General features: G+C 45.8%; 1 protein-coding gene and 1 non-coding gene across 15 annotated transcripts in view; both read right to left on the reverse strand.

Moving 5' to 3' along the window:
• msi2h (RNA-binding protein Musashi homolog 2) overlaps positions 1 to 15,602 on the reverse strand; it is a 360,285-nt gene that overhangs the window by 62,855 nt on the left and 281,828 nt on the right. For 8 of the 14 annotated variants that reach the window (XM_014137427.3, XM_014137419.3, XM_014137431.3 and 5 more), the window contains 1 exon segment: positions 7,057 to 7,228. In XM_014137427.3, coding sequence (XP_013992902.1) covers positions 7,057 to 7,228 — 172 coding nt within the window. 14 annotated transcript variants of the gene reach the window in all.
• trnat-agu (transfer RNA threonine (anticodon AGU)) lies at positions 3,438 to 3,511 on the reverse strand. The gene has a single exon. It is a non-coding gene; the product is annotated as a tRNA-Thr (tRNA).

The following is a 15,602-nucleotide window of genomic DNA, read 5'->3' on the forward strand; positions in this document are numbered from 1 at the left end:
TGCTCCTGATGAGGTGGCGGATGGTCTCCTGAGGGATCTCCTCCCAGACGTGGACTAAAGCATCCGCCAACTCCTGGACAGTCTGTGGTGCAACGTGGCGTTGGTGGATGGAGCGAGACATGATGTCCCAGATGTGCTCAATTGAATTCAGGTCTGGGGAACGGGCGGGCCAGTCCATAGCATCAATGCCTTCCTCTTGCAGGAACTGCTGACACACTCCAGCCACATGAGGTCTAGCATTGTCTTGCATTAGGAGGAACCCAGGGCCAACCGCACCAGCATATGGTCTCACAAGGGGTCTGAGGATCTCATCTCGGTACCTAATGGCAGTCAGGCTACCTCTGGCGAGCACATGGAGGGCTATGCGGCCCCCCCAAAAAATGCCACCCCACACCATGACTGACCCACTGCCAAACCGGTCATGCTGAAGGATGTTGCAGGCAGCAGAACGTTCTCCACGGCGTCTCCAGACTCCAGACGTCTGTCATATGTGCTCAGTGTGAACCTGCTTTCATCTGTGAAGAGCACAGGGCGCCAGTGGTGAATTTGCCAATCTTGGTGTTCTCTGGCAAATGCCAAACGTCCTGCACGGTGTTGGGCTGTAAGCACAACTCCCACCTGTGGACGTCGGGCCCTCATACCACCCTCATGGAGTCTGTTTCTGACCGTTTGAGCAGACACATGCACATTTGTGGCCTGCTGGAGGTCATTTTGCAGGGCTCTGGCAGTGCTTCTCCTGCTCCTCCTTGCACAAAGGCGGAGGTAGCGGTCCTGCTGCTGGGTTGTTGCCCTCCTACGGCCTCCTCCACATGTCCTGATGTACTGGCCTGTCTCCTGGTAGCGCCTCCATGCTCTGGACACTACGCTGACAGACACAGCAAACCTTCTTGCCACAGCTCGCATTGATGTGATATTCTGATGTTATTTAAGCATTGAAATGGACTCAGAACATCAAATTTCATTGTTTATCTATGAACAATTCTAATTTTAAGACTGAAAAACAAAACTAAATCTAAAACCAGGAAAAATGTAACTGAGAACATCATTTGGCAAAATATAAAACAGGGCAAAAATTTATATTTTTATAGGGGCCCCCTTAGAGTTGTTTATGAACCATTTTAACATGTATATTGACAGAAAACAGTGCACTACTTTCTCTTGTACACTAAGAACCTGGGGAAGAGTTGCAGGGGAGAGGAGAAGAATGTTCCTATTTGAAAGCTAGAAAGAAAATGAGTAGTTTGCAACGTAAAATGTTTTTTGACTGTGCATGTAGAAAACACCATCACCAAAAAATTGTGATTGAACCAACCACATGGAGTTCGGTAAAAGCCCTAAAAGGGAATAGCTAAGGTATTTTAGCCAGTGTGTGTGTGTCTGTGTTTGACCTGGGCCTCCTGCTGCAGTGCGGTAGGTAGGTAACTGTGTGCTGACTATCCCAGCAGAGAGTTAAATAAGGCACATCTACATGCCGGGAGTGAGGGGGGGGGGGGTCAGGAGCTGGTATTTAAAGGGCATGGCGTGAATACTGTTCTGTGGCGTTCTGTTGACACTGGGGCCGCTGGCGCAGGACATGGGGAGGGCTACAGCACATCAGGAGCATACAGAGCAGCCACAGCCATGTGCCCATAGACAGAAAGAAAGAAAACCTTACTCACACACACACTCTCTCTCTCATACACACATTCCAGCATCAGAGTGCCACACTCTCAGACACATTCACAGACAGACAGACGTTCAAACAGGACACATCCAGTTGAAGTCGGAAGTTGACATACACCTTAGCCAAATACATTTAAACTCAGCTTTTCACAATTCCTGACATTTAATCCTAGTAAAAATTCCCTGTCTTAGCGTCACCACTTTATTTTAAGAATGTGAAAGGTCAGAATAATAGTAGAGGAAATGATTTATTTCAGCTTTTATTTCTTTCATCACATTCCCAGTGGGTCAGAAGTTTACATACACTCAATTAGTATTTGGTAGCATTGCCTTTAAATTGGTTAACTTGGGCCAAACTTTGGAAGTATGGAAGTATGTTTGGGGTCATTGCTTGGGGTCATTGTCCATTTGGAAGATCCATTTGCGACCAAGCTTTACCTTCCTGACTGATGTCTTGAGATGTTGCTTCAATATATCCACATAATTTTCCTCCCTCATGATGCCATTTATTTTGTGAAGTGCACCAGTCCCTCCTGCAGCAAAGCACCCCCACAACATGATGCTGAAACCCCCGTGCTTCACGGTTGGGATGGTGTTCTTCGGCTTGCAAGCCTCCCCCTTTTACCTCCAAACATAATGATGGTCATTATTGCCAAACAGCTCTATTTTTGTTTCATCAGACCGTAGGATGTTTCTCCAAAAAGTACGATCTTTGTCCCCATGTGCATTTGCAAACCGTAGTCTGGCTTTTTTTATGGCGGTTTTTGAGCAGTGGCATCTTCCTTGCTGAGCGGCCTTTCAGGTTATGTCGATATAGGACTCGTTTTACTGTGGATATAGATACTTTGTACCTGCTTCCTCCAGCATCTTCACAAGGTCCTTTGCTGTTGTTCTGGGATTGATTTGCACTTTTCACACCAAAGTACGTTCATCTCTAGGAGACAGAATGCATCTCCTTCCTGAGCGGTATGATGACTGCGTGGCCCCATGGTGTTTATACTTGCGTACTATTGTTTGTACAGATGAACGTGGTACCTTCAGGCGTTTGGAAATTGCTCTCAAGGATGAACCAGACTTGTGGTTTACAATGGTTTTTCTGAGGTCTTGGCTGATTTCTTTTGATTTTCCCATGATGTCCATCAAAGAGGCACTGAGTTTGATGGTAGGCCTTGAAATACATCCACAGGTACACCTCCAATTGACTCAAATGATGTCAATTAGCCTATCAGAAGCTTCCAAAGCCAAGACATCATTTTCTGTAATTTTCCAAGCTGTAAAGGCACAGTCAACTTAGTGTATGTAAACTTCTGACCCACTGGAATTGTGATAGAGTGAATTATAAGTGAATTAATCTGTTTGTAAACAATTGTTGGAAAAATTGCTTGTGTCATGCACAAAGCAGATGTCCTAACCGACTTGCCAAAACTATAGTTTGTTAACAAGAAATTTGTGGAGTGGTTGAAAAACAAGTTTTAATGACTCCAACCTAAGTGTATGTCAACTTCCGACTTCAACTGTATTCAGTCACCCCAATAACATTTTTTTTTATACATTTTTTAGTCATTTAGCAGACGCTCTTATCCAGAGCGACTTACAGTAGTGAATGCATACATTTCATACATTTTTTTTCCTGTGCTGGCCCCCTGTGGGAATCGAACCCACAACCCTGGCGTTGCAAACACCATGCTCTACCAACTGAGCTACAGGGAAGGCCAAAAGCAGAGTGCCCTCCCTTCTGACCTTCTCCACCAATGTGTACAATGAAATGCTTGAAAAGGTACTGCTGAGATTTGAACTCAGGATCTCCTGTTTACTAGACAGGCACTTTAACCAACTAAGCCACAGCACCCGTTGATTTGATGTATATAAGCAGCCTGCATGTGTGTATATGCAATGTGTCATTGTTAAGAAGTGCGGGGGCAAGCATTTACGCACGTACAGATGCTGTGTCTTAATTTGATCATCCTGTTGCAGTAATTTTCCTGCACAACAGGAAATGGAAATGCGTAGTATATTCATTCGTGATGTTTGGCCAATACCGATATCCGATATTGTCCTTGCTAAAAATAATTATACTGATAACCGATATTAAAAATGTTTGTGGCCTTTCAAGCATTCTAGTACAGTTAAATAGTTAACACACACACATGGACGCAGCAGTCTAAGCCACTGCATCTCAGTGCAAGAGGCGTCACTACAGTCCCTGATTTGAATCCAGGCTGTATCACATCCAGCCGTGATTGGGAGTTCCATAGGGCGGCGCACAATTGGCCCAGCGTCGTCCGGGTTTGGCTGGGGTAGGCCGTCATTGTAAATAAGAATTTGTTCTTAACTGACTTGCCTAGTTAAATTAAGGTTACACACACACACCACACTGACCAAAAAGTTATTTTGTTGGCATTTATGTTTGTCCCCATTACCAGTAAAACATAACCAAAACCTATTTCTTACTTTCTCACTTACTTGCTGTGCTGTTTAGTTGTTCATTTGTTCAGTCGTTTCATTCTCAACAAGGATTTCATCATACATGTCAAGCAGTGAAGTTTCAGCTCTGTCTGTCCGTGGCCTCTCTTCCTGTCTGCATCGATATAGCGGTCCTGCATCGAGCACGATGGCGACACAGTAAAAAGAGAATGCCACCGAATCGCTTGTTCACAGTCTGTGTCGGCAGTTTTGTTGAGCAGGCGTTTCAATGCCATGACAGAGGGTATCATGTCTGCTGCAGGTCCAGTTGATGAGCTTATTTCTCCAGTCAGTTGTTCGAATGGAGCTAGCTAGTGTGTTCATGTTTCCAAGTTTCAAACATGTTCTCAAATGCCATTGAAATGGCAGCAGCGGTATGACAACCAGCACATTCATGAGCATGCAATACGACTTCCCTCAGTACGAAATCCTCAATGACCCACTGTGCTGTCAGACTCAGCATGCTCATGGGGCTGATATCGCTGGCCTAAATGTCAGTTGTGAAGCTAATAGCTGTGACACTATTACTGTGTAACTCCGGTAGGGCAACATCTAAAAAATAGCGCACTTGGTAGTGTGTACCGGTGCTCGACCAGTCGGCGAAAGCCAACATAACCCACGACAGAGAACAGATCATTGTCAAGGGCAATGAATTATCTTGGCATTAATAGATTTCACCTTTGAAACTCTTTCAAATGACTCCTCGATTTGTTGACTGCTTGATCCACACAGCAGACATTGTGGGCTAGGTTAGGAATGCTGTGCTGCACGTGTAGCGCAAAATTTTATGTGGCGTCATTACGTCATGTACCTACATTATATAGGTATGCACGTTAGCTTTGACATCGGTTTTGCACATTGGTGTTAGACTAGACATCGGGCCGATGTTGATGTTGGCATTTTTAGCTAATATTGGTCGATTCTGATATTTTCACAGATATATCATGCATCCCTAATATTCATGGTTTAAAAAGGCTTCTAAAGTGTGTAATTTCCACTTTAAAATGTCAGACTTGATTTGCCCTAACAAAAAATGTAGCTACCACTAAGAAAAATGTCCATTAATTATAATCCACATGTAACGCTCGTCGTTGAAGGGGGCCCAAAACGCAGCGGGTAAAGTGCTCATCCTCTTATTTATTAAAGAAAAGACTTAATCAATACAAAATGAACGACGAAAACAGTCCAGTAAGGTGCATAGACTATACTAGAAACAACCACCCACAAAACCCAGTGAAAACAAACACAACTAAATATGGCCTTCAATTAGAGACAACAACAACCAGCTGCCTCTAATTGGAGGTCATTGACAAAACTCACATAGAACTACAAAAGCTAGATAAACATAGAAATAAGAAAACTAGAACCTAAACCCACAATACTCAACCACAAAACAAACACCCCCTGCCACGCCCTGACCAACTACAATGACAAATAACCCCTTTTACTGGCCAGGATGTGACACCACATAACAATTCACATTTCCTGTTGCTACAGTATTATTTTCCTGCTGTGTGAAACTAGGTCTAATTAAGATATGGCATCTGTACATAAACACACAAAGGGGTTTTTAACTAGGGGGATCTGAGTCTGAGAAGACAGAAGACAAAAATAGGGAGGAGAAGAGAAGGAGTAGAGGAGAAGAAGGGGGAGAACTCATTACTCTGGCGTGTTGAACCTAGTGTCTCCGCCGCCCGCCATCTCAGTAAATAAAGGCTGTAAATAAAGGCTGTCAGTGGATCTGGCCACGGGGCTGCTTCCAGGCCCTCTTATTTGCGTTATTAATATGCATGCTAATGTACCTATTTTATGGTTCAACAGTTCTGATTCACTTTAAAATCAATTATCCATCTGGTACACCCATACTTTGCCCAGGTTCAAATGTGTATTAATTTCAGCAAACATACATCGGGCACAACACAATAAAGATAAATGGCTAGATTAGGTGCAGTAAACAAAGGAACTAGGGACAGGATTTAATGAGATTTGGCGTATAAGAACCTTACAGTTAAATAATGAGGCCGGCTCTGGGGTTTTTCCAAATGCAAATTATACAAAGGAATGTTTCGCTGTCCTGCTTTTTCCAATTTCATTTAGATAAGAGTGTCTCCAAATAAGTCGGCAGTTAATATTCTCACATGAGCACTCCGCCGCCTCCTCAGCCCCACTTCTCCCTCTGGAGCACACTGTTTTCCCCCTCCTCCACAGTGACGCATTGATCCGTAATAAGTTCTGAAAAGTTCACTGCGCTTGTTTAATAGTTCAAAGTGAAGAAATCTGGACGGGGAACTACGGTGCTGACAGAACCATTTACGGGGTGTTACCTTCACTTTTACCATCAGTAAAATCAGTCTGATATCAGTGTCATGCCCTCAGCAACCCCGCTGAGAGGTGAGGTATATAGATATATAGAAAGATGGATGGGGAGCTGAATGGTGATGAGGGAGAGGAGAGGACAGAAGAGATAAAGCTACAGCTGGCTCCCTACAGATGATGCCCCCCCCCCCCCCCCATGACACCCGTCCGTGTACCCGTCATTACCCACTGCAGGAGTTACACAGACGGAGTGATGAATCCATCATTTTACATTACCCCAATTTTCCTCCTAATTTATCCTGATAATGTGGTGCCCTGCTCCCTACGCCCAGGGCCACCTGGGACTCACCAGAGCCAGAAAAATAGACCACTTGTGGCCACAGAAACAGCACACCTTGGAATAGCTCAATGAGGAGCACCACCCAGTTAATCTGAGTACCCTTTCCGCTATCTCACCAAGACATTAGTTAGACTCCACTTATATCACCAGCACATTGGTTTCCATCTAATACCATAAGGTCTAGCAATCCAAAAACCAATGCTTTGGCCAATTAATCTATGGAGACCTTTACTATAGTACAGCTGTTGGAGAGTGAGTGTTAGGGAGTGCGTTACCGTGTGGGACTGAGTAGTGTGCTGGACTGTGCTGGAGTAGTGTTGGTCCATACTCACTCAGCATGCCCATCCCCAGCATGAAGGCGTCCATGGTGTAGGGCAGGCCCCTGGCCCTTCCTCGCGTGCCTGGTGGGAACATCACCTCCTTGGGCTGGGCCTTCTTACATTCTACCTGTGGACACAGTGGAAAACATCAGTCCTACTGGCCCCATGGAGGAAGAAGGATGGGACTAGACAGGACATAACCAGATTCCAGTAGCTCACAGAAAAACAATGTTTCTTTTCTCTAAACAGCTGAAGTTTGTGTGTCTGAGGAAAAATCATGTTTGTACTGCACTGAGACAAAGGTCAATTCTCCAGAGTATTCCACTGCCTTGTGAAACTACTGGTGCATCATAACAGTTACAGAAGAGCCTCCCAAAACAATTAAGTCTCAATTAAAGGCTGACTGCACTTCCTGATTTGGCCTCATGTTAGATTTGGTTCATTAAGAAATGCTAGCGGCCATGACTGAATTCAAACTTGAGTTGGTTTTGGGGTGTGGTTTGATGCCAGTGTCTCTTGTGTGTGTTCGCAGGTGGGAAGAGTTCGCCAAATTATTCTGCCAATTAGCTTCAGCCTGCTGGTGTGCAACCGTGGTAAAGTTGACTTTGGCGCTGGACAACGTGACAGGCAACATTTTTAATTACCGGACATCCATATGCATTGGGGTGTCCACCCATGGTGCTCAAAATCCCATTTAGATTATTGTAATTCATTTTAACAGAATAGAAATTAGTCTGTAAAATTGTAATAAAATAAAGTAGAACAATGTTCTTATACCAACATGACAGGTTTTATTGAAAAGCAAAACATTGCCCGTTGCGTCTTCATCCCTGCTATAAATCATGAATGAATATCATTTAAAAAAAGAAAAAAACATTAAGCCTTGAAGAACAAGTCGCCTACACAGTAATAAAACACAACTTGAAAATATCATATTTGTATACCATCATTTGCAAATGACCTGTCCTATAGGCTATTTGTATGAACATTTAAATTAATAAACAAGACACAGCTGTCTTCAAATACAATCTAGGCCTCTCTAATTTAATTTAGCTTAGGCATAAACATTTTAATTAGGCCCAATAAATAACAAAACATGGCTGTCTACGAAGACCAGGGCCGGCCGGTCATGGCTAGAAGGGATCCAGCTTTTGTCAAATTAACGTCAGAGTTGACTTTTCCTAGCAGGTTAGAACTTACGCAGCAGGTTAGGGTAATTAACATAGCAGGTTAGGAGAATTAGGTTAAAGTTAGGAAAAGGGTTCCGGTTAGCTAAAATGCAAAAAATATATTTTGTTAATTTGACAAAAGCTGGAACCCTTCTAGCCATGACTGGACTGGCCCACTCCCCATTCCCGCTGCGATTCAGCACCATAGGACTGGAAAGAGGACACTCTAGGCAGCCACAAAATGAAGAAATTATCAAACTCATGTTTGACAATCAAATTCCATATGTAAATAAACAAAATCGGTTAAGGCTGGTTCATTATTTTACAATGATCCAGCACAATGCATTTATGAAAGGACAAATTATATCTCACTCTTTTTACAGTTGTACTGGCTGATAATACATTTTTATAGTCATTTGAACTATTGTGGGGTCGTGACTAGTGTCATGTGTGATTTACGTGGCTTATTGATAACAACTCTGTTTCCTACTATAGGCAGTTGATTGCCTAGTGATGGCAACATTGTAACTCTCCGATATGAATAGTTGACAACAATGTTTCGTTTCCAAGTGCTACTGAATAAGCTCAACTGAAATGCACCAATTGTGCATGATACATATCATTACTCTACTCTATTCTATCAATCCATTCCAAATCTTTATACAATACATGACACAGGGGCGGCATATGTTGATCTGGCCTAGGCCTGAAGAACACAATCCTTTGCCTCTAATTTACCTGTGTTTGCGACGGACCTTGGCCTGCTCAAAGTGAGCTGCTGCTGTTGGGAGTCAAAACTGTCCAAATCCTTGGAGCAGCTTGAGATGTGCATCAGCCTAGTTACTTTGTCATCAAGAAGGCGCCTTCTTGAGGCCATCTTTACTCTGTTTTGGAGAAAGAATCCCCTCTTGGCAATAATCAACACAATGCAAATGAGACAATATTTTCATGTTGCACAACAATGATGATACAGCCTACAAGGAAGAGGTCAGAGCCCTGGCAGTGTGTTGCCAGGACAACAACCTCTCCCTCAACTTCAGCAAGACAAAGGAGCTGATCGTGGACTACTGGAAACGGAGGGCCGAGCACGGCACCATCCACATCGACGGGCCTGTTGTGGAACAGGTCGAGACCTTCAAGTTCCTCGGTTTCCACATCACCAACAAACTATCATGGTCCACACACATCAACACAGTCGAAAAGAGGGTACGACAACGCCTCTTCCCCCTCAGGAGGCTGAAAAGAGTTGGCATGGGCCCTCAGATCCTCAAAAAGTTCTACAGCTGCACCAGTGAGAGCACCTTGACAAGCTTCATCACCGCTTAGTATGGAAACTGTTTGGCATCCGACCGCAAGGCGCTACAGAGGGTAGCGTGTACGGCCCAGTACATCACTGGGGCCGAGCTCCCTTCCATACAGGTCCTCTATACCAGGCGGTGTCAGAGGAAGGCCCTAAAAATGGCCAAAGACTCAACCAAGTCATACTGTTCTCTCTGCTACCGCACGGCAAGCGGTACCGGTGTACCAAGTCTGGAACCAACAGGACCCGGGACAGCTTCTACCCCCAAGCCATAAGACTAGTTCATCAATCTATCAATTTCTTTCAGGGTTTTACACACTTCTAACCTGGCGAAGGAGTGCACAGGGGTGTCAGGTAAATTCACAGGGGGCTCATTTATACCTTTAACCTTTTCAAATAAACTGCCTGCATCTAGAAAATGCTGATTTAAGGCTTTCAGAATATAAATTCTCTCAGTTACAATCGTGTGTCGACCAACAATTGTTTGGGAAGCTGTGTATCTTCTTTGCACTCCAAACCTTTCACTACTTGCCATCATTTGGAGGGAATATTTACATTTTCCGAAGTACATTTAAGGTAGTGGTCTGCTTTCAGTATTTGGGTCATAGCAACACCCAGAGTTCGAAGAAAATGCTAATTCAACATCAGGGATTAATTAAATTCTATTCCATTCAATGCAAAATAAAAACCTTGAATATCAAACTGCTTCCAGTTTCTTTTTGTAATGACACGTGAAGATCGCTTATGAATTGTGCCATCTCTCACACAGGCAATAGCACAGTGATCACTTATGTCATTTAGAAAAGTACCAGAAGCATTAAAACGATGAGGAGTATTGGTTAAGACCAAATGAATCCTAGAGGATTTCAGAGGATACTTTATATTCAACCTAGTTACACTGTTGACAATGTGAGTGAGATTATAGGTATTCCATAGAATTTAGAGATGATCAGAGCTAGATGTTAGCCAGTCCTGATTCAGATCACCCATCAGGACAAACTCAGAATTGACATGCTGTGATAACAATTCAAAAATAACATCCAGAGAGCCAGCAGTAGCAGATGGAGGTATATAACAACAAGATACAACAATATTTAAAGATGAGCCTAGATTTAGGGTCAAAGACAGATATTCAAATTGCTTAGGTTTAGTAACAGAAGTCAGAACGACCCTCACAAACTTGTCTTTTACGTATAGAGCAACACCACCACCCTTAGATTTACGATCTGCACTCCTAGTCATCATTAACCCACTGCCAGCTAGCCAACCGTTACCGACTAGCAGCGCTGTAGATACTAATACTTTACAACGGAACGATTTGACTAGTGCAGTGTTACCTAGCTAGCTACTTAGTTGTCTTTGTCATAGCTTGATAATTGTTAGCTAGCCAGCCATCGAGGTTAGCTAGCCAGCTATTTCCATCCCCCGCGACGCCATTTTTCCTAACCCAGCCAACTATTACCGACGAGCAGCATTGTTGAAACTAAATACACTACAAGGAACGTCTTGACTAGTGTTATGTTAGCTAGCTAGCTACAAAGTTGCTTTGTATCATGACAAGGTGTAGTACTGAAACTACCGAGGTTACCTAGCCAGCTACACGTTCAAAGTCAACAACGCAGCCACTGCTAGCTAGCCTACTCCACCAGCCAGCAGTACTGTATCATTTTAGTCAATAACATTTTTTGCAACGTAAGCTTAACTTCCTGAACATTCGAGACGTGTAGTCCACTTGTCACTCCAATCTCATTTGCATTAGCGTAGCCTCTTCTGTAGCTTGTCTACTATGTGTCTGTCTATCCCTGTTCTCTCTCCTCTGCACAGGCCATACAAATGCTCCACACCGCGTGGCCGCTGCCACTCTAACCTGGTGGTCCCAGCGCGCACGACCCACGTGGAGTTCCAGGTCTCCGGCAGCCTCTGGAACTGCCGGTCTGCGGCCAACAAGGCTGAGTTCATCTCAGCCTATGCTACCCTCCAGTCCCTAGACTTCCTGGCGCTGACGGAAACATGGATTACCACAGATAACACTGCTACTCCTACTGCTCTCTCCTCGTCTGACTACGTGTTCTCGCATACCCCTAAAGCATCGAGCCAGCGGGGTGGTGGCACTGGAATCCTCATCTCTCCCAAGTGGACATTCTCTCTTTCTCCCCTGACCCATCTGTCTATCTCCTCATTTGAATTCCATGCTGTCACAGTTACCAGCCCTTTCAAGCTTAACATCCTTATCATTTATCGCCCTCCAGGTTCCCTTGGAGAGTTCATCAATGAGCTTGACGCCTTGATAAGTTCCTTTCCTGAGGATGGCTCACCTCTCACAGTTCTGGGTGACTTTAACCTCCCCACGTCTACCTTCGACTCATTCCTCTCTGCCTCCTTCTTTCCACTCCTCTCCTCTTTCGACCTCACCCTCTCACCTTCCCCCCCTACTCACAAGGCAGGCAATACGCTTGACCTCATCTTTACTAGATGCTGTTCTTCCACTAATCTCATTGCAACTCCCCTCCAAGTCTCCGACCACTACCTTGTATCCTTTTCCCTCTCGCTCTCATCCAACACTTCTCACTCTCCCCCTACTCGGATGGTATTGCGCCGTCCCAACCTTCGCTCTCTCTCTCCCGCTACTCTCTCCTCTTCCATCCTATCATCTCTTCCCTCTGCTCAAACCTTCTCCAACCTATCTCCTGATTCTGCCTCCTCAACCCTCCTCTCCTCCCTCTCTGCATCCTTTGATTTCCTCTGTCCCCTATCCTCCAGGCCGGCTCGGTCCTCCCCTCCTGCTCCGTGGCTCGACGACTCACTGCGAGCTCACAGAACAGGGCTCCGGGCAGCCGAGCGGAAATGGAGGAAAACTCGCCTCCCTGCGGACCTGGCATCCTTTCACTCCCTCCTCTCTACATTTTCCTCTTCTGTCTCTGCTGCTAAAGCCACTTTCTACCACTCTAAACTCCAAGCATCTGCCTCTAACCCTAGGAAGCTCTTTGCTACCTTCTCCTCCCTCCTGAATCCTCCTCCCCCCCCCCCCCCCCTCCTCCCTCTCTGCGGATGACTTCGTCAACCATTTTGAAAAGAAGGTTGACGACATCCGATCCTCGTTTGCTAGGTCAAACGACACTGCTGGTCCTGCTCACACTGCCCTACCCTGTGCTTTGACCTCTTTCTCCCCTCTCTCTCCAGATGAAATCTCGCGTCTTGTGACGGCCGGCCGCCCAACAACCTGCCCACTTGACCCTATCCCCTCCTCTCTTCTCCAGACCATTTCCGGAGACCTTCTCCCCTACCTCACCTCGCTCATCAACGCATCCTTGACCGCTGGCTACGTCCCTTCCGTCTTCAAGAGAGCGAGAGTTGCACCCCTTCTGAAAAAACCTACACTCGATCCCTCCGATGTCAACAACTACAGACCAGTATCCCTTCTTTCCTTTCTCTCCAAAACTCTTGAACGCGCCGTCCTTGGCCAGCTCTCTTGCTATCTCTCTCAGAATGACCTTCTTGATCCTAATCAGTCAGGTTTCAAGACTGGGCATTCAACTGAGACTGCTCTTCTCTGTGTCACGGAGGCTCTCCGCACTGCTAAAGCTAACTCTCTCTCCTCTGCTCTCATCCTTCTAGACCTATCTGCTGCCTTTGATACCGTGAACCATCAGATCCTCCTCTCCACCCTCTCCGAGCTGGGCATCTCCGGCACCGCGCACGCTTGGATTGCGTCCTACCTGACAGGTCGCTCCTACCAGGTGGCGTGGCGAGAATCTGTCTCCGTACCACGTGCTCTCACCAGTGGTGTCCCCCAGGGCTCTGTTCTTGGCCCACTCCTATTCTCGCTATACACCAAGTCACTTGGCTCTGTCATATCCTCACATGGTCTCTCATATCATTGCTATGCAGATGACACACAATTAATCTTCTCCTTTCCCCCTTCTGACAACCAGGTGGCGAATCGCATCTCTGCATGTCTGGCAGACATATCAGTGTGGATGACGGATCACCACCTCAAGCTGAACCTCGGCAAGACGGAGCTGCTCTTCCTCCCGGGGAAGGACTGCCCGTTCCATGATCTCGCCATCACGGTTGACAACTCCCTTGTGTCCTCCTCCCAGAGTGCTAAGAGCCTTGGCGTGACCCTGGACAACACCCTGTCGTTCTCCACCAACATCAAGGCGGTGACCCGATCCTGTAGGTTCATGCTCTACAACATTCGCAGAGTACGACCCTGCCTCACACAGGAAGCGGCGCAGGTCCTAATCCAGGCACTTGTCATCTCCCGTCTGGATTATTGCAACTCGCTGTTGGCTGGGCTCCCTGCCTGTGCCATTAAACCCCTACAACTCATCCAGAACGCCGCAGCCCGTCTGGTGTTCAACCTTCCCAAGTTCTCTCACGTCACCCCGCTCCTCCGCTCTCTCCACTGGCTTCCAGTCGAAGCTCGCATCCGCTACAAGACCATGGTGCTTGCCTACGGAGCTGTGAGGGGAACGGCACCTCCGTACCTTCAGGCTCTGATCAGGCCCTACACCCAAACAAGGGCACTCCGTTCATCCACCTCTGGCCTGCTCGCCTCCCTACCTCTGAGGAAGCACAGTTCCCGCTCAGCCCAGTCAAAACTGTTCGCTGCTCTGGCACCCCAATGGTGGAACAAGCTCCCTCACGACGCCAGGACAGCGGAGTCAATCACCACCTTCCGGAGACACCTGAAACCCCACCTCTTCAAGGAATACCTGGGATAGGATAAAGTAATCCTTCTAACCCCCCCCCTTAAAAGATTTAGATGCACTATTGTAAAGTGGTTGTTCCACTGGATATTATAAGGTGAATGCACCAATTTGTAAGTCGCTCTGGATAAGAGCGTTTGCTAAATGACTAAAATGTAATGTAAATGTAAAAACATTGTAACCATTTATGCCAATATTTTTGTCTGTAATAGATTTTTTGAGACAGGTTTTAGAAAGCATAAATACGTCAGGGTCGGCAGTTTTTACCCATATATTCACAAAATCAAGCTTTGGCAGAAGACTTCTTACATTCATATGCAGAAACTTCATGCCTCTCTGACTACTTAATTGGGCAGGGGTAAAAATGTCAGGACCTGGGTTAGACTGCACATTTCCTGCAAATCGGGGGTTACAGCATTTGGATTTACAGACAGCACTTGAACGACAATCCACAGTCACGCCACATATTTCAGGAGATGTGTAAAGTCCAGAGACATGGTTAAGTACAAGAGAACAGTCCTGACATGTAAGCGCAAGAGTCCCATTTCTCCCATGTTGTTTAGGAGAAATGTGCAGAGTTCTCGCGTGCATTTACAAAGCAAGCGTGTGGTTTCTCCCAAGGCACAAGAGGGAAACAGTCATATATTTCCTTATCCACAGAGCAACGGGCTCTAAAAGTATCTCCAACATTGTAAAAGCCAAGGGTAGACAACAGCAAAATGAGCAACAGCAGCATGTTCATTTCTTGCTCTATCAATTAACATGAGCGAAAAACACAGCACTAAGAGCATACAAAGTTAACAGAACAATCTAAGATATGTAACCAACACAACTCTCAACACTAATATTAAATGAGCTACGATTTCATATAAAAGTGTTCCTAAATAATAATACAAACACAGCAAGAACCACTAATCAAATAGTCCAACAGCCGATCAGTAAAAAGTTGTGTATGAGTATGATTTAGGGGAGCAAAGCTCCAGAGAGAGCGAGAGCGGCGGGGGCACCTGTACCAGACTGGGAGAGACAGACCAGGGCTGAAGAGAGGCCCTCAACTAGGCAGACATCCAATGATGAAGAGAGGCCCTCAACTAGGTAGACATCCAGGGCTGAAGAGAGGCCCTCAACTAAGCAGACATCCAGGGCTGAAGAGGGGCTCTCAACTAGGCAGACATCCAGGGCTGAAGAGGGGCCCTCAACTAGGCAGACATCCAGGGTTGAAGAAAGGCCCTCAACTAGGCTGACATCCAGGGCTGAAGAGGGGCCCTCAACTAGGCAGACATCCAGGGTTGAAGAGGGGCCCTCAACTAGGCAGACATC

Source organism: Salmo salar, chromosome 13 (genome assembly GCF_965601325.2).
Source record: "Salmo salar chromosome 13, fSalSal1, whole genome shotgun sequence".
NCBI lineage: Eukaryota > Metazoa > Chordata > Actinopteri > Salmoniformes > Salmonidae > Salmo > Salmo salar.